This window comes from Netta rufina (genome assembly GCF_964035555.1).
Source record: "Netta rufina genome assembly, chromosome: 17".
NCBI classification, from domain to species: domain Eukaryota; kingdom Metazoa; phylum Chordata; class Aves; order Anseriformes; family Anatidae; genus Netta; species Netta rufina.
In genome coordinates this window covers 7,423,149-7,442,455 of record NC_140141.1, presented here as the reverse complement: position 1 = coordinate 7,442,455, position 19,307 = coordinate 7,423,149, and the positions used below count along the sequence as shown (strand labels likewise).

The 19,307-nt window shown below is 36.5% G+C and overlaps 2 protein-coding genes across 2 annotated transcripts in view; one reads left to right on the top strand and one right to left on the bottom strand.

Annotated features, from left to right (window-relative positions):
- Positions 1 to 8,431, top strand: part of GNAZ (G protein subunit alpha z) — a gene marked incomplete at both ends in the record, with an annotated part of 41,392 nt that extends 32,961 nt beyond the window's left edge. Inside the window, one exon of the mRNA XM_084297018.1 lies at positions 8,087 to 8,431. Within this exon, the coding sequence (XP_084153144.1) occupies positions 8,087 to 8,431 (345 nt within the window). The remainder of the gene's footprint in view (positions 1 to 8,086) is intronic.
- RSPH14 (radial spoke head 14 homolog) overlaps positions 1 to 18,912 on the bottom strand; it is a gene marked incomplete at both ends in the record, with an annotated part of 91,324 nt that extends 72,412 nt beyond the window's left edge. Inside the window, 3 exons of the mRNA XM_084297019.1 lie at positions 17,564 to 17,682; positions 17,873 to 17,975; positions 18,714 to 18,912. Of these exons, the coding sequence (XP_084153145.1) occupies positions 17,564 to 17,682; positions 17,873 to 17,975; positions 18,714 to 18,912 (421 nt within the window). The remainder of the gene's footprint in view (positions 1 to 17,563; positions 17,683 to 17,872; positions 17,976 to 18,713) is intronic.
- Positions 18,913 to 19,307: the final 395 nt, after the last annotated feature.

The window sequence follows — 19,307 nt, the reverse complement described above, 5'->3', positions numbered from 1 at the left end:
TTGACCTCAGCCCATCGGTGCAGCCTATCCAGATCCTCCTGCAGAGCTTTCCTACCCTCAAGCAGATCGACACATGCGCATAGCTTGGTGTCATCTGCAAACCTATTGAGGGTGCACTCGATGCCCTCATCCAGATCATCGATGAAGATATTAAAGAGGACCGGCCCCAGCACCGAGCCCTGGGGGACGCCACTAGTGACTGGCCTCCAACTGGACTTGGCTCCATTCACCACGACTCTTTGGGCCCGGCTATCCAGCCAGTTTCTAACCCAACGAAGCGTGCGCCAGTCCAAGCCTAGGGCAGCCAGTTTCTTGAGGAGAATGCTGTGGGAGACGGTGTCAAAAGCCTTGCTGAAGTCAAGGTAGACCACATCCACAGCCTTTCCCTCATCCACCCAGCGCGTCACTTTGTCATAGAAGGAGATCAGGTTCGTCAAGCAGGACCTTCCTTTCATAAACCCATGCTGACTGGGTCTGATCGCCTGCTTGCCCTGCAAGTGCTGCACTTCTAGGTCCATTTGAAAAATCTATAAAGTGGTTCATCATCAGTTTAGCTGGAAAGTAATTTCAGGCATGGTGTTAGTAAGAGCCTCTGCTTATTCACTTCTCAGCTTTGTTCTAGCCACTATGGTTGCACTTGAGAAATATAATTACATTTAGTAAGTGGCTGTGTGTGTGTATGTGTTCACAAGGACATTCAGGTAAATACAAGGAATTAAGGATATACCCTTCTTGTAGGGGAGCAGAAGGATTGTTTGAATTGCAAATTTAGTACTGTAGAACAGAAAGGTTCTATGAATCAGGTGGTCTCCCTTGGAATTAATCAGATCTTAACACTCTTTTAGATTTATTAAACTTAAGTTTGACTTAAAAAAGCCACTAAGCCCCTGTCTTCTAGTCTTAATATTGTGTAGCCAGCTCTAATAAGCATTCTTCTTCCTTAGACAGGATGTTAAACAAAATCTGAAGCATAGAAGGGTCTAAAGAAGCAGCAAGAATGAGCTCCTCGAATAGGGAAGATGAGCCAAGGGTGACAGGAAGGCAGGCAGTAACCTCTGACGAACAATGCAATCTCCCAGTACCCAAAGAGGAGCAGAGCAGGTCCATCAGAAGTATCAGATTCATCCAACAGTCCAGATTGCTAGATAACTCCAAAGCAATGAGGCAGGTCTGGAATCAAGCCAGAAAGTCACGTGGGAATCAGTGAGGGACACAGTCAGGTATAGACACAGCAGCAACATAACTCAGGCAAAGACCAAGGTTGAGTGCTTCAGCTTCAAAGTAGCTGCAGGATAAAAGTGAAGGCTTCCAACAAGTCTTACAGTTCTTTTCGAAGGTTACAAAGCTGCCCTGTGGCAGAGCTGACCTTGAGTACACACAGCTAAATTCTGACAAAGGCTCTGCTGACACAGGGTAGTTTCCATTTTGATGAGACATTTTAGTCATTTGGACAGGATATCAGCTTAGTGTAACAAAGGTATGTGCAAGACTATTTTTCTAAAGGCTGTTGGGAACAAGATAGACTGCTAGGTGCTTTTTTCTTGCAAAAGCTGTGGATTAAAGAGAGTGTAACTGTTATATATATTTTTTGTTGTTGTTGGACTTTTCTTTGTTCCAGTAAATTGCATGAGCGGACTCCCTCAGTGGCTCTGCCAGGAATTATGCAAAACAGAGCAGCATACACAGAAAAATAGGCTGGTGGGGTAGGATTATTTGAACTCCTACTACTGCTACAGCAAATGTATGTGAAATCTCGTTTTAAGCTTCCCTACACTGCTCCTCACTGTAGGGATGCATTTTTGATCAACTTGTATCTGAGTAATCCTCAATGTTTTCTTAGTTACGTTTCAACTCTTCTCTCCTTCTGGTTTCTCTTATTTATAAGCAGCTTCCTAACACCCTAAAAAGTCAAATTTCAACAAGAAAATATTTTTCTTTTCCAAAACTCCGATTGAGACACCCCGTCTTTGTTGCTAGAATCTCTTTATGTGTACCCACTAGCTATCAAAATTTGCAAAATAATTTTGTAGGTCTTTACAAATTATCTAATATCCTTACATCTGTCCTTATCTCTGGTCCAGTTCTTTGTAGCTCCCTCTTTATCCTTTCCATCTTTTGAACTGTATTTGTTTACATCATTCCCTCTCTCTGAAACATCTAGTTCCCTGAAATCATTTCCATATCTAGTTCTATGTCTGCCTTTGTGGTCTGCTTAATTTACATTGCATACTCTTCAAACAGAAATTCTGGTATGAATTTTCTGGAATTGTACATACTGATGCTACTAAGCAAGCATTTCGCAAATCAGAAAAAGGGAGTAGAGTGGATGATATGCTTTGGAATGTAGTCTCCAAGAAGAGAGATAAAAGTAAGCATTCACCTCACTGGTGAGATAGTTACTCTACCAGGGACAAGGGCATGAGGGCATGAGTATTTTATGCAGAGAGGGGACAAACTGAAGAACAGTAAGAACACTCAGCGTTTAATCTATAGTTAAAATATTTTTGTATGCGAGTTGTGAAAAAATTCTCACCTTTAATAATTACAATGTCCGGCTCTGCAAAATCCATGTGCAAATTAAGGTTGAATGTGCAAGGCCGGAAGTGGTTATTACCACTTTCATGTTTTGTTGTCTTTTCAGCAACCAGAATTTTCCTTTCTTTTCACCTCTCTTACTAATGCATTCTGGCTAATATTGATGCACTCTTACCTTTATTAACAAGATTTTATAGCTCAGATAAGTCTATGCAAAAAATTTCACAGGAGATAAAGCGAAACGTCTATAAATTCAGCTTCTCTCTTCTTATGCATATACACATTCTTTAACACATTCTAACATATACTGCTCTTTTTTCTAATGACATCGCTATTACGTGATCAAAAGATCATCAGGTTTACAGTAGCTTAAACCTGTCAGTGCCCTTGCAAGCATTTGTTACACTTTACAATTCATGGAAGAGTTTTAATTCTAATTTTGTCCTTGAACTCCAACAGAAGACTTGGTGGTAAAGTTTAAGTATTATGATTCACTACAAAATAAAGTAATAAACACAAACCTCTTAAAATGTAATATCCTGCTGGCATGAATGTTCTGAGAGATTGCCAAAAACCTACATTAGCTCTAAAACATTTTTTTCCCCAGGCAATTAGTAGCAAAAGCATTTCAAGTGAGCTAAAAAATTCTTGTAAGGTTTTATCACATACAGATTCAGGAAAGTGAAAAAAAACAACATGATTATTTGGAAATAGAGCTGTGATGTTTTTGTGGATTACGTGTTGTGTCATGATTTGCATGGTGGAAAGTAAAGCACAAACCCTCAAACAGATTTTTTAAGTTACATTTTTACATCTATAGATCTGTCTGTATATAAAGTAGATTCAAGTGTCAGATGATCCCACCTTTACAAAAGAAGAAGCAAACAGAAAATGTAGAAATTGTATAATTTTGCTTACATTTCTGTACGTCTTCAAAGGCTTGTGATCTAGGCTTTGACATGGCTACACTCTGTTGCTGTGGCAGTGTCAGCCATCATAGGATGCCCCGTGTGTTCCTGGGGCTTTTAAAATAACCAGAAACTGACAAAAGTCCTTGGTTTCATCTATAAACACAGAATTATTCATTAAAATCACTAAATCAATGTCTTCACGGAACTTGGAGAATAGAGGAAGTGGTTCTGACCAAGTTGATCCACAGCAAATGACAAGGAATAGTAACAGAAATAAAATGAGCAAAGTATAAGAAAGAGATAACATGTAAAGCTTAGATAAAACAGTCTACTCGTGTTTCAGCAACTATACGTTTTTAATTGGTCATTTCTCTTTTCAGGCAAACATACTCTTTCTTCTATTAAAAGCCAAAATCTGCCTCTCACCTCCAAATTTCTGAACAGAAATGATGGCCACAATACTTCCCAGTCAGACAACAACGAAAATACATGGAGACTAGATTGTTTTCATCCCCCCAAGCACAAGACAGACAAATGGAACACACATATATTTGCTAATAATCTTGTAAACAAAATAAACTTTTTTTTTTTTTTTTTAATCACAAAGCCTGTCTTCCCTTAGAAACAAAACATATTGAATATACAACGAAATGTAATACCTGGAGAATAATCTGTATGGAATGGGGGAATGGGCAGCTCATACCGGTTAAACAGTAAATCATAGATCGACATTAGAAGAGAACAAAAGAGTCAATTATTGCAGAAGAACAGGTGGGAATGGTAGAATTTAGTGAAGTGTTACAGAGGTTTTAAAACCAGTATCCAAACTTTGCAAACATTCAAAGTATTGTATCTGTTGGCACAGTGCGGAACACAGCCACTGTATGCTATGGCACATTTATTTGGTAGGAGGAATACATTACGTTATGCGCAATACAAATCTGCAAATAATTCTGTGTATTGGCTCTGATTCCTTATTTTCACTGGTTTCTGTTAGTAAAGTATAAAAAAGAAACCATGTTGATTCTCTAAATGTATTTGACTAATATAGCTGACATAATGTGTTTATATAAAAGAGTGATAAAATGCATAGCTGTTTTCTAGCCTGCCCAATTCAGTCTTCTTATTTGCAGGAAATACAATAAATACAAAGATAGATGAATGCAAGTAGTGTTGTGAACTTCTGTAAAAATTATGTTCTTTGCATCAGTGTCATAAAAGAATACTGAGCATAGAAGTCCATCAAAAAGCAAATAGTTTTCTATTTCAGTTGGGGAGAATGCTTGTATTTTATATCAGGGATAAATGCAAGAAGTCAAATTAATTTTTCTTCTGTTGTTTGTTACAAGAGGGATTTCTGAAAACAAGTTACTTCCTGTGGAATGAGATTGATCTGGCAACAGTTTCCAAAATTAATGCCAAGATCTGGGCATGTATGACAGACCATGTCCATGACAGATGCGTGAGAAGGGCTTGAAAACCGGACACTAAAACATTCCACAGACTGAAATGTGTCTGTGGTTCACCAGTTGATCAGTCTTAAGTTAATACTGCTTCTGTGCTTTGAGGAATTCAGCTAAAAATCTATGTGATTCTAAGAAAATTTTCTGTGTCTACCTATTAGTAGCTTTTGATTAATGTATTTTGTTTGTTGAAAGATCAGTCAGCAGATAGGAATGGAGAGGGTCTGAGAAAAAGACTAAAGAATAATAAAAAAATGTTAGGAATAACATGCTATACATGATCCTTTGAAGAACCCTACAGTGCTCTGTTTCTGCCAATCCAAAATACTTTTGACCACAGTAAAACTGTTAGGCTTGAGTTGATTCCAGGCTTTTTGTTTGTTTTCAAGAAACTGCACTTCTTTGAAAAATATAAGTTCTGTATAAACTGATTCATTATGCCTTGTGGAAAAACTGGGAAATCAGGTTTCAGTAATTTCTAGGATTGTTACTAAACATTTGCAGTATTATTTTTCTCCCACTTAAATAAGAAATATAAAATCATCTGCTCCTACTTTCAGATGGCAAAGCATATCCCTATATAAAAAGTTTGAAAGCAGACAGTTGCTCTTCCTCTGATGACTCCTCTGAAGTCAGTAAATTCATAGATGTTTATAGCTTTTTAAAATTTATTTTGATATTTTTATTTTTAAGAAGGGAATGTTGAAAATGTATAACTCACACTTTGGTAACTGATATGAAAATGGCCCATGGAGTTTAAAATAACTAACAGCATATCATCAAGCTGAAAAATTAGTTGACCTAAACTTTCAAGAAGTGAATAACTGGCAAACAGATCAACAATTCTAGTTAAACAAAAAGAAGAAATTAAACACATGTTACTGAAAGAATGCAAATTTTCAGCCTATTATCTACATCTCAGAACCTGTAATACCTTCAGAATCTATATAATTTCTGTAATAGTTTCTTAAATTGTACCTTATTGCACTATTACAGTTCTTTATCATACTTACTGTAGCAATTTATTCTTAAATGCACGTGTTTATTAGAAAAAGGAAAAAAGATAACATATCTAATCACAATCAAATCCCCAAATGTGAAACATATAGCCTGGTCACTGTTGCATTGCTTGAATTGCCATGAATATAAATCTGTGAGGCCTGTAAACACAACAAAAATATACTAGCTTAATATTCATGGTGTTACATCTGAGCTGTAGTCTCTCAGGGAAAATCTAAGGCTAGCATAAAAGCTAAACTGCCTCTCCCTCCCAGACTTTAATTCACAAGGATAACTAAGTTATCAAAATGAAGACCCTTTGCCTTTGCTGTACCTACGATGCCCTCTCAGTTTGTTTTGTTTTTGGACAAACTTGTGTGTCCTTAAGCTATTTAAGCCCTTTATAATGGGCTTAAGAGAGAATTTTAAGCTTGTTTGGAAGTGTATCAAATAAACATTAATTACACATTTCTTTAATATAAAAATGAGTGTAACTGAGAAAAGCAAAAGTAATTACTATAATTTTTTTATTCAAGTCTTCTGTTTTTATGGAAATGTCACAGAAAAAGGAATAAGCTTCCACGTAACAGTGTAACGACCTACCCATGGAAACCATTTTCATTTATGATTCAGGCTGAAGCACTGTAAAGGGTAAAGGGAATTGTTCTGTCAAGTCATTTAGTCGTTTTAGATATGCTAATCCCCAAGAAATATACAATGGTTATTTTACTTAGTCTTCATATTTTGTTTTTGTGGAACAATAATAAACTCCAGAAGGATATTCTTTAATGTGATCAAATGTTATTGCTAGGCAGAAGAGGTTATTCTGATTTGTAACCAGGACAGTGTGAGTGATTTACTAAAATACGTTGTTTTGTGTATATTTGTTTCTATACTATTTTCCTAATGCATTTGCTGTACAGAAAAAAAAATACATATATATATATTTTAAGCCCTTTCATGAATACAGCCTTTTCCTACTTTCAGCAGTACAGGAACAAAGCTGAACTGGGAGAGAATAAAGGACCACTTATTCCAGTGTATAGTTTTATTAAGAAAAACTATTGCTGGATATTGAAAAAGATTGGAATGAAATCTTATTGTTTAATTGTAATAGCTTTCCTTCAGAGAGAAAATATGAGTGCATGCCTTAGAAATGTTTCATGTAGACAAATATCTGACTAAGTATTGGAACACGCTGGAAAACATCGACCTTTAGCAAAAATGCTTGATTGAGATATTTCTGTATTTACTTTTGACAATACAACAATCTTTATTTTATTCAGCTCAAATTCTTTTCAAAACGTTCTGTTCCCAGTAACCTAAGCCTTCCGAGAGCACAGGGTACCATGGACAGCTCCACCTGCACCAGCAGTACTGGCAGGAGCAGCGCTCAGGAAGTATCAAAACGGCCGATGATTTCCAGCAATTTCTGCTTTCGGTTTAGAGCAGCATTGAATTGCTACTTCCAAATATGCAACTGTGTTGGTCATTCTACATTTGGTCATCAATAGAAATGCTTGTTCAGGGCAGCAGAGAGATGTTAAACACGTCCGGCCCACTTCAGCTTTTACCTTTAATTATACAACATACAAGTTTCCTCAACACACTAGAATGTGGTTCCTTTTCTCGTGTACCTTTCCAAGTCTACTATTATACAATGGGGAGAAGTGAGACCAGGAAAACGTTGGAGTGTGTACAGTGTGCTAATCCACACATGTAATGATGTAGTGTTATAATTGTGCTATAGTATTTTAGTCTTTAAAACTTCAACCACAGAATCTTGCAGTAGTGTGAAAACCTTAGAAATCAATTATCCCTTTTATTTAAAAAAAAAAAAAAGTTTATATTGCTAACCTGATTTTGAACTCAACCATCTTTTCCCAAGTTACACTTGCTGTTTCAAAATGTTTAGTGTTAGACTTGCCCTCATAGTTGTAATTTATTAAAATAAATAAATAAATAAATAAGAGTCAGTCTCTTGTGAAATGTATTGTAACAAAATACATGAATTAAGGTTCCTGAAATTTCACACTCAGGTAAGATGGACAGTCACCAAACAGAACAAAGTTCTTTCTATAAGCAGATTTTGCACATTAGCAGGCATAATAATGTACTCCATGTGCTCTCCACAGTTATGCTAAAAGACTATTATTGACCTTGTTTTCTCTCCTACAGAGTCGAATGGCAGAAAGTTTGCGTCTCTTTGATTCCATCTGCAACAACAATTGGTTTATCAACACTTCCCTCATCCTTTTTTTGAACAAGAAAGATCTGCTGGCAGAAAAAATCCGGCGTATCCCCTTAACAGTCTGCTTTCCTGAATATAAAGGCCAAAACACTTACGAGGAGGCAGCAGTCTACATCCAGCGCCAGTTTGAGGACTTGAATCGTAACAAGGAGACCAAGGAGATCTACTCACACTTCACCTGCGCCACTGATACCAGTAACATCCAATTTGTCTTTGATGCAGTGACAGATGTCATCATTCAGAACAATCTCAAATACATTGGCCTCTGCTAAGAATCCTTGGGCTTAATCTGTTTTACCGAAGCGATTAAAAAAGAGGCTAACCACTTCCACTTCTAGTGGGAAAAATGGGGCAATGCTTAGTAGCCCAAGGAGAAAAAAGGGGAAATCTGATGTATGTACACAGTTCCTCTTATGCCCCCTTAGCCTGTTACATTATTTTTCACAAATATATGTTTTGGAGAGTGAGAGTCTCCTCTCTAAAAATCACACGTACACAAAACAAACAAACAAACAAACAAACAAACAAATCCCCCCCAAATGAAAAATAAACCACACACACACACACAAAAATCCAAACAAAAAGAAAAAAAGAGATTGAGGCCTAACTCTGTGGAGATGTTTTCACCACAGTCACTGCACTTTTATTCCATTTGTTTCATTCCATTTCCTACAGTGGGAGTGTTATCATGTTCTGTGTAAGAAATAATTCTTCATCCAGTTGTCCTAAAATTTTACTGACGTGAAGATATAAAGCTGGTGAGTGACAGATGAACTCATTTGCATGGTGTGGATCAGAATGGTTGTGTTGGGGAGAAAAACTAGTTCAAATCAGAAGCTACAAACAGGAGTGTTTAAGCAAAATACTACTTAAAAGTTGTAGAGAATGGGCATGCACCCACAGTGCTGGTATACAGCCAAACTAAACACACGTACATCATGTATGCACATGACTCACAGCATATACTATGTACACACTTCTGCTTTACTTTATCATGGACACCTTGCCTGTTAAAGGAATTGTTGGTGTGCAACTGTTCTGTGATTTCCAAACTGACTATCAGCCCTTTCTGCTCTTTAAGGCTTCAAAATATGCAGCAAAACTACAAGAAATGAATCTATGAATAGGCCAAATTAAGGTCAGTGTTTCTTCTACTGCTAAGGAGTTTTATACATCGAAACAGTCTTCTTTTACATCTTTTTTTGCCAAATCTTGTGGTGTTTCACAAAAAAAAAAAAAGCAAACTATATTTAAGAAGTAGGTTAGTGTTCCTTTTTTAATACAGATAATAAAAACAAATCACAAGGCAGTTTTTTAAATTATTGTTGTAGTGTCTGGACTGCTGAATGTGAAAGTTGCCAACGGACAATTCTGTTCCACTGCTCCAAATAACTTCTGGGAATCGTACTATTGTAAGAGATTTCCCAAGAAGCAGGAGCCATGGTGACTATATATGGTGTAGTATATAGCCTCCAAAGTCTTCTTCTGTTGGGTTTTTAATTATTTTAAAATGTGATGTATTATTAGAAGGTTAAAGATGAGCGATATGAACAATAACTAAATGTCTTGATATTTCAATTTAATAATTTAAATTATTTACAGTTTAGTGAAGTCAAGAAAACTGAAGAGATGCATTCCTCAGCTCCAGGTTTCATCTCATAAAGAAACACTACTGGATGGAGTAACATTCTGGCAAAGGTTTGAATGCATAAGAAGCTCTGTGGGACTATACTGGAAAATCTCAAATGGATCATATAGACCCAAGTCTTTGGTCAGTTGATTCTTTCCCCTGCCATAGAAAAGACTTCTTAAAGACTTCAGTGTAAAGTTGGTGTGTAAATATATGTTTGATAATTGTAAAGCACATACGTACACAGAGACACAGACACACATGCACACTGGAAAATATCCTTCTACTTTTGTTCCCCCTATGTACTATGATTAGTGCAAGAAATCTCAGCCAAGGGCTCCAAGAAACTTAAAACAAAATGGTTAATAACATCAACAATTAAATTGTCCACTTAAAAAATAAATAATTCAAACGATACCAAACTTGTCTATAGTGTGTTCATTACTTAATGTTATTATACAGCTGTTCCTTAATTGGATAACATTTGCAAACCTTTGATTCCTCTATGACAGACTGCTGAGTTTTGTTAATTTGCTCTAGAATGTTTCCTTCAGTTCATTCGCAAACATTCAGCAAATTTCAATTCTGAGAAACTCAGAAAGTTTTAGGGGATGTCTTCCATTTAGTATCTTTACAAATTCTGACTGCATGTTGTTCTTGTTGGATACTTTCAGGAGACAGTAGCAATTTTAGGAGAGAAGCCATGGATCAAGATTAAGATGAAGCTACAGGAAAGAAACTTCTGAAGCTTACCCATATATTACCTTACACAAGCACACACTTTGCACTGATGATTTTCACAATCTCTGGGCTTAGAAGTAGTCTAGGTATAAGCATATAAATTTTTGAATAGTCCATGAAGTTGGTCTCCTAAACCTCTATTTAAAAAGTGAAAAATATGGTAAGTCCACATTTTTGTATTACTGAACTCTGTATGTCTCCAAATACCAATATGAACTTCCATCTGGCACATGCTTTTGAAAGATAGGCTTTAAAACATAGAAGTATTTGTGTGGAGTTTTTTTTGTGCCCTTAAAAACTTCGTTTTAAAGTGCTTATATAAGGTCACTGATGGTTTTTCTCCGAAGTTCTCCTAAAAACTCCATCAATTCAGATTCTCCATCAACAAGGTTCTTTAAGAACATCCTCTAACTGCAATCTTTAAAGGTCTGGGTGTAAGAAAATTTGCAACTCTTGTAGAAACAGCATATCAGTCTTATAGGAGGCTTCTTGTTTTATTCGCTTAACTTCACTTGTTAAAAGGTGCTAGGCAAATAATATCCCTGGAGTTTAAACAGAATTTGATTTAAAACCTTCACCCCACTAATGGTTTCTGAGACCAGCTGAAAGTACTTTACAGTGCCTGGATAGTTTCATTTCTTTGTTTCTCAGCATTTCTACAAAACACAACAAAAAGTCCTAACCTTTCTCATGTTGTATTTAAGAATCCTCCTTTTCAACTGTTTGAGGATATCTAAATTCAAAGTAGGGTTTTTTTAAGTGACGTGAAGTATTATGTTAGTGGTGAGCTGTGACTGCCAAGAGAACTACAATTCACTTGAAGGCAGTGGTTCAAGCAGTAATCATTTTCAACCTTACTAGAGAATGCAACTGGAACCAAAAAGGTTCTCAGAGTCTCAAGTCATGGGTTAAGACTTGCAAAGTCTTCAGTCCAGATGTAATCAGTAATGGGAAAAATCCATCTAATTTTGTAATGAGGTATTTTATCCCTGTACTGAAGTCATACAGCTCCTTTAAGCATACCCTGGTAACAGTTACACCTGAAGGACAGAAGTAAATGAGCCAATGAGGCTGCACCTCAGGGGTATAAAACCAAACCTTTTGGTTTGGTATGTCAGGCAGGGAATATTTAGCTCTTAGTGGAAATGAGGAGGTGCTATTACCTGCTTGTGGTGTTTGTAGTCAGGCTGCTCGACTTGGTGAGTTTACTAAAAGCTAATTATGATAATTGATAGTACAATCCACAGAGCCAGTCTAGAATCCCTTAATATTGGTTTACTGTTAAAGTACTTGAGATCTCATGTGGTGTTCCTAGTATAAATTGCTTTCTATAGTGTAATATACTATCATTAGATAATTGTGAAAAAGGTATAAAATGAGTGTGGACTTCCTTTTCTCAATGTTTGGACTATGGAATGGTATGTCTCCTTCACCTCTGGCTTGTGCGGTACTGTGGTCGCTTTGGAGTGATGAAAGAAAAAACAAAAAAAATGCTGGCCTTTGTTAGGGCATGTCTTCAAGATAAGAAAGCTTAGTAAGAAAAGCAAAACCTGAAGTGTAGTTAACTTTGAGGAGGGTAAGAGATCTTTTCTGTATAAAAATCTTTATTCAGTTGAGAAGGTCCTTACAACATTAGTACCACAGGCAACCTACAACAGAAGTTGAGAACCTAGGATATTTTGTCGAAGGACTAAAGATGTTTCCTAAAGAAAAAGAGTCAGTCCTTAATTTATCATTAAATGAAGATTATTTGGGGAGGGAAAAGAAAAAGTGAAGCAGTGCATGTTATGTTCCTATTTAGTTTAAGAAAAACATAGGAATGGGGATGAATAAAGTAGTAAATAAGTTAAATAATCAATTCATTTAATCATGTTCTCTGAACAGCAATGGCTAGCTATTAACTTTCTAATAATTTAATTCCTATGATGTTTTTGATTTTGATGTTCTGAGTTGATTACTGTTTTCTATTTGAAGAATTCAAGATGTTAAACTGTCTTACACAAAAAAATATTTTTCCATTATGTAAGAAAAAATTGAGGTATAGGAAGGTTGAAAAATAAAAAGTCTGTACACTGAACAGGTGCTGAAATGAAATCCTTTGGCTCTCAGTCTTTCACCTAGAAAAATGATGCAATTAAATTTGCATCTATATCCTCAGTTCTCAGGTTTATCAGTGATGCAGTGCACTGCCACCTGAAAAAAGTATTAATACAGCTGGGATTTCACTTCACCTGGGCAACGATGACATTCACAGAAGAGATGTTCCATCTGCTGCAATATGAATGCCATCTGTCCTTCTATCATTTGCATTCCATGCAACAAAACAGGTTTCGAAGTTAAAAAGGTATCCTTAAACAGTCCTTATCCACAGACTTGGTTGGTTATAATTTTACAAAGGTGGAATCGTGGAGACAGTGAGGGTCAGTAAAATAGAAGTGTTAATCTATTGGGCTCTTCCCAAATGGATGCTCCAACAAGCTTTAAAAATCCACTGTACCATCCAACCCACCTCAATCTCTGCCTGGAAGGGTTAAGTACACTTAAAAACAAAAAGATCATAGCTAGGAATTATTAAACTTTTCCACTATTAAATACACCTCGAGCAAAAGATAACTTTTTTTTTTTTCCACAGTTGGTTGTTTGTTTGTTTTTTTATTCCCCAGGTCACTCATTGCATAACACTCAATAATGCTAAATCTCAACTAACTGTTTTTACAAAGAGTGAAAGTTTTTCTAGTAACCTTTCATCGCCTGTGTTCTTCATTTTCTGCTGCTGCTGGTTCTGCTGCTTCTTTCATCCTCTATTGAATACATACATGTATCTTATTTTTGTCTTTCTTCTGTCCATTATTTCTTGCCATTAAGTTGTTCTTTCCTTGGGAAATACTACCCTACCCCTCAGTGTTTTCCCAGTCTTAGTGTACTTCTCTATTCTTTGGTGTTTAACAATTTCACTGTTATTGGAGGGTGCTGCTATACATTTTTAAATTTAGGAATCATAAGTAGTCTGTAAGTGGATTCACTTAAAATAACCACATTTTCCTAAATTACTCCTATCTGGAGAAAGACCAGGTGGCCTGGCACAGAGCTAGCTGGAGTCATTGACCACCTTCCAGTAAACCAAAACAAATTTACTCCATGCCAAATGCATGTACAGCTTATGTTCCTTTTCAGCTACTATGGAGCATACTGACTTTTGGCTCTGGAAATTTCCTCTGCTGTAGGAAGCATCAGAAATTTAGCTGAGGAATGCTTTATTAGTTGCTAACTTCCTCCAGCTGCTACAAGACTTCCTAGATGTGAGTGTAGAAGTAAATACAAAGAGAGGAAGCCAGATGGCTTCTAGACTGGCTGAAGATGGCTGAATTACCAGGCAGAGGCAATTCATTTGACATATTGCACAGATAAAGAAATAATGACTCTTATTACCTATCGGAAAATATTTGCTGTTCTCCCTGATAACTCCTCAAATTGCCTCATAGCACAGGAAGCAATTTAAACACGTTTCTGTTTTTTGTGTAAGAAACCATCTGTAGGTGATTTCACCCCATAATAAAAATTCTGCTCAAGGAATTATATTCCACCCCTTAAACACAGGCATGTACATTTTTAATGTACAAAATACAGGCATATGCATACATCCTATATTTTCTAGCTAAACAAGAATACATGCCTCAGAACAACATCTCCAGTAGAGAGTAACTGATCAGAGATGCTTTCAAACACAACATGCTAGCTTATCATCTACACCACTCATTTTACAGACTGTATGTAGCTGACAGGCTGAGAAGTGCAGGTTTTTTTCCTATTTTCCCCTCCAAAAATGTCGAAGTATATTGTATAAGAACTTGGTCTGGAGAATGCTATGCAAGACTAACTTAATCTAGGCAAGGACTTATATTCTGAATGTGTCTTGAAGGCTTTTAGTAGCACAGAAGTTGACAGAGTAAATAGTCAAAACTTCCAATCATTTCACAGCTGAAGAAACTAAGCTTTGGAAGAGAATTTCACCTAAAAAGGCAATAATTCAAGTGTAAAGAGAATGTGAGCAGTATCATATTTGGTGAGAGACTTGAGTACAGGATCAGAAGATAAAGTTCTGCCTGTGTCACAGATGTAAATAGTTCCTCTACATCCACTTTAAATTTCTTCATAAATAGAAGGGGGTGGGGAGGATATAGGGGATAAATTGGCCCACATAAACATGCAGTACATGAGCACTGCAAATACATCAGGATTATGCTAAATGCTGAGGATTAATGAAGGAAAATAAATGTATTCTAAACAAAGATACCTTTTTCTAATAGAGTAACAACTCTCATTACTTACAGTTAGAAGGAAGCTTTAATGAAGGCACTGATGCACAGAACTTACCAAATAACTAATTCAAAAATTTGTTAAATACTTTTTTTTCCTCCTCATACTACTAACTACTCTTTGCTACTTCCCTCATACAGGTTTGTGTTATTGAGCACTTGATTTGAAAAACCTGCTTCTTATCTGCCACCAGTACCTGAAGTGGGAAAGGCAAAACAGGGAAACAGCCATCAGCCTTAGCTCATGAGAAAGCTCACTGAAAATGATCTGCCCTTCAGAACTGTATAAGCAACTTGTACTAAACTGGGACTGGATTTGGAAGCTGCTCTTTTAGTGGCAGAGGCTTCTGCTCACCTCATCTGCTGTGAATCCTTTGCATTCAACCAAAGGCAATGTCCTGAGGGGAGAGAGAGCTGCAGCTGGCTCTCAGCTTTTGCTGAGTTCTCAGTGCACCAGGATTGATAATCCTTTCACTCCAGGAGGCAACCTGATCCCTCCTTGTACAGTATTATCTTTTATTTTCCCCCTTATCACCAACCTGGTGCTTTATAGCCATGACAGTTTCTGTCAGTGGCTCCTGAACTAAGCAGAAATATTCAGATGTCTGCAGGGATACAGATGGAACAAGGGTAGTAGACCTTTTCTTGATCCCTAAGCAGCAGCATGGTGCTCCATTATGTATCCTCTACTTTGGACAAAATATTGATTTCTGTAGAATTATTAATAAGCAATGTTTTATGTTTTGGCACCACCACGAGCGAATATTGCTTACTGCTACAATACATCTCTAAACAGAAATGATGGTTTTAATAAAATACTTTCTATGTAACCCTTGTTCTTAAAAATTGCTTGATCTGGCAGTCTCCCCATAAAACACTATTATTTTCAAACAGGACTCTGCTATTATATTGCAACCTTTAAATTAATACTAATGTCTGAAATGCTACATTATCTTACCTTTTAAAAATTCCAGCAGAGTGTGAACTGAAACTCGTTATTGTTATTGCTGCCAAAACTTTCAGACAAGTGATAACTATCAAATTATTAGCTAAAAATGTATTCTGAGACATCTTTAATGAATAGTTCCATATAATAATAAGTATAGTAGATTTTAGAATAGATAAAAGTAGGTAAGCTTTAAAATACCTTCAACTTCCATTGAAATATTAAAAGTAAATCCTTAAAAGGATTAAAAAAAAAGTCTTCCCACTCTGTCCAGATTGAATTCTGAAGTGGCTGCAATTGAAATACTTAGAAATATGCTACAATGTGTGTTGAATGTCTTTAACTTTACTAGCTTCAAATTGAAATACTAGTCTAAAGAAAAAAAGATTTTTGAAAATCTAAGAGTAAGCATTTAAATATTGCTAGTATACACTTGCAATAGTGGACTTAGAGAACAGATTAAAGATCAAATATTAGTTTATGATTCTTTATCCCTTGCTGTTGCTAAAATGAGTATCAACTACCAGCTATAAAAATTTCAGCTTGCACCCCATAGACGTTCAGCTCAAATCAGCAGAGTGCATTCAAAAACGCAGCATAAAACTACTAAACTTTATTGGAAAGGACATTTAAAATGTAACCTTTTTCCATTAAGTCCAAGAACCTAAAGGTGAGCAGGTGTTTACATAGAACGTTAGCTGTTCTTTGCATTTTTGTCTCAAATTCGTATCTAAAAATCTTTTGTACAGCAGTTCCCAAACAGTGAAACTTCTAAATTCTACATTGTGCACACATCTGAAATTTTCACCAGTAAAAGGAGACAAGTGGTAAGCTCCTACATTAGATGTGGCTAGATATCTAGTAGTCTAAAGGTTAGAGCTATACAGAAAGTTCAGGACAACAGGGAATGAACAATAAGGCTTACAACTGAATTATGCAGTAATAACCTGTATGGATGAATGCTTAGTAACTTCTACTGATTTACAAACATTTCCATCAACCAGAATAGTAAGGTTTGAGACTAAGATTTAGAATCTGTAGAATCTGGATATAAAAGTAACAAATCTGCATAAATTCCACTAGTGTACAAAAGATTTAGAAAACTATAAGCTATGTATGTGGTAAAAATAATCATGTACAATGGCCTATTCTTGTGGTGAGTTATACACTCTCAGCTTAAATTTCTTTATCTATGCATGAAGCATTTAAAAACAAGACACCTAACCCTGATGTAATCAACCTAGCTTCTGTTTATCGCACTGGAAATGAATTCTGCTCTGTTGATGTCCATTTATGTAATCTTAAGCTCACCACTTATGATAGGTCAAATCTTTTGGCCCTGGAGATGCTGATTTGTCTCCTGCTGTGCAGGGAGTATAGGATGACTAGCTCAATTTGGCATCTTGAAGTTAAGTGATATTTATCATATTTTTTATCTTACCAATTCAAGCCATTTAACTGTATTATCTAGCTTTTGGTACTGAAGGGCAAACAGTATTTGAATAAAATATTGGAAAATACAAACTTCAGTGTTCCCTGAATCATCCCCAATTTTTTTTGTCTTTTTTATTTAATTTACCACCTAAAAGCATTATCAAAGAGTACATTTAAGAAACACTGCCTACAAGCATGGGCTCAGAGACATTAATAGAGAATCTGTGGAATGCACAGTGCAATTGACTGGTAAAATAAATCTGGAAAAGAAAAACTTAAATTCACCTACCTATCTCCTTTGCTGATTTACATAATTAATTACAGATTAATCCCCTACCTTCATGTAACTTTGCCATCATTTCAAAAACTTGGTGTGCGTTCTTCCGACAGATATCTACTGGATCATCCATGAGCTCAGCGAGGGCAGGTATTACTCCCTTTTGTATCAACCCTTGCCTACAAGCATTGGAAGACAGATTTAACTATGCAAGATACATCTCAAATATTTACTAGATGCATAACGTTAATTGAATACTCTTATTTACATTGCACTTATCTTTCAAAAAACTTAGAAATTCTGTTTTTATTTCTTACAGAAACTTTATTGCATCCCGCAATATTCAGTAAATTCTGGTATTATACCTACCTGCCGACATTATGCATTGCCATTATACAGAAGATTTCTGTTGTTTTTTGTCGTACAGTACTGTCATGATGCAGTAGCAAATTCTTCAGGTTCTCCACGAATCCTTTGAGACACAGTAGTTGATTTTAGTATTTCTTACCTTCAGCATTAGTTTAAAAGAGCAACACTTGTTTTTACCTCATAATTTAAGTGCAAGCAATCAGAAATTTCGTGTTGTCCTGCAGGTGAAACTCTCAATGTGGCACTACAAGTACAGCAGAAACTTAAAGACCTACTGTCAAAATGCCATGCCATCAATCCTCAATGATCTTAATATTAAAATGTATATAACTACCCCCAAATAACTGGCGATTTGACAGCTAGTGAGGATAGAAGAAAGTTCCCATTGACTTAATTTTGTGTTGAATAATGCTGCAAACCACCTGGGGGTGGGGGAAAGGAGGAAGGGTACCAATTTTTCTCTGCTCCACAATAACTAAAAACTTTTTTCCCCTTTCTGAATATTTTTTCTATTTTATTTGATCTATCATAAAATTTAGCAAGACAACAAGAAAAAAGGCTCAGTGATTCTGCACTACTTTTGTATTTGGGGAGTAATAGACCCTGTAGTGAGCATCTGATAAATTCTAAAGTGAGTATACTCTTAAAATAGCTGTTAGATGGTATTATAACATGCTCTACCTTTTAAAGTAAAACAAGTAAGAGATCAAACCCCCAAAATTTTCATGGTTTTTTTCTGTCATCAAAGATATCGCAGGGAAAAAAATAGGGCACAAGAGTAAAGTGTCCCTCCCCTCAGCCATCACCACCATGTCAAAGCTTCCGATACCAGACCACTTACCTATTTGTATTGCCTGGTAGACTTTTTCTGGGTCATGGACCAAATCACAGAGTGCCATCAATGCCCGCTGCTGAGTCAGCAGCTCGGGAGATTGGATCTCCTCGTTCAGTTTAGGAAGGGCCCTCCTTCCAAATGCAATAGGCGCTTTTGTGGGGTCTATATCTGGGGGAAGCTGCGCTGAGATACGAGTGCTCGCCATCCCTAATTTCCCTGGGAAAGATACCCCTTATCACTAAAAATACTCCAAAGTGACTGTACCTGGTGACAGGACAGCTAACGAACCAAAACAACGGCTGACTGAATGCAGTTCTGACTCCTAAGAGTGCAATTTTAGTACATGCTCGTTGTTAGAAAGCTATGAAAGAGGCTAGAATGGTTCGTCAGATGAATCTTCTTATTTAGGTTGATTTTTTTCTACTGAATACCGTAGAATAAAAAAGCAATTCGTTAACGTCTGTCTGAAAGGACCGGCGACTGCCGCCTTCCTCGGTGAGGGAACGGGGCCTCTGACAGAAACGCGTCGCCTTGAATACTGAAAACTGCTCAGCTACAAAAAAAAAAAAAAGCAGCTGCACGGTGAAGAAAAAAAAAAAA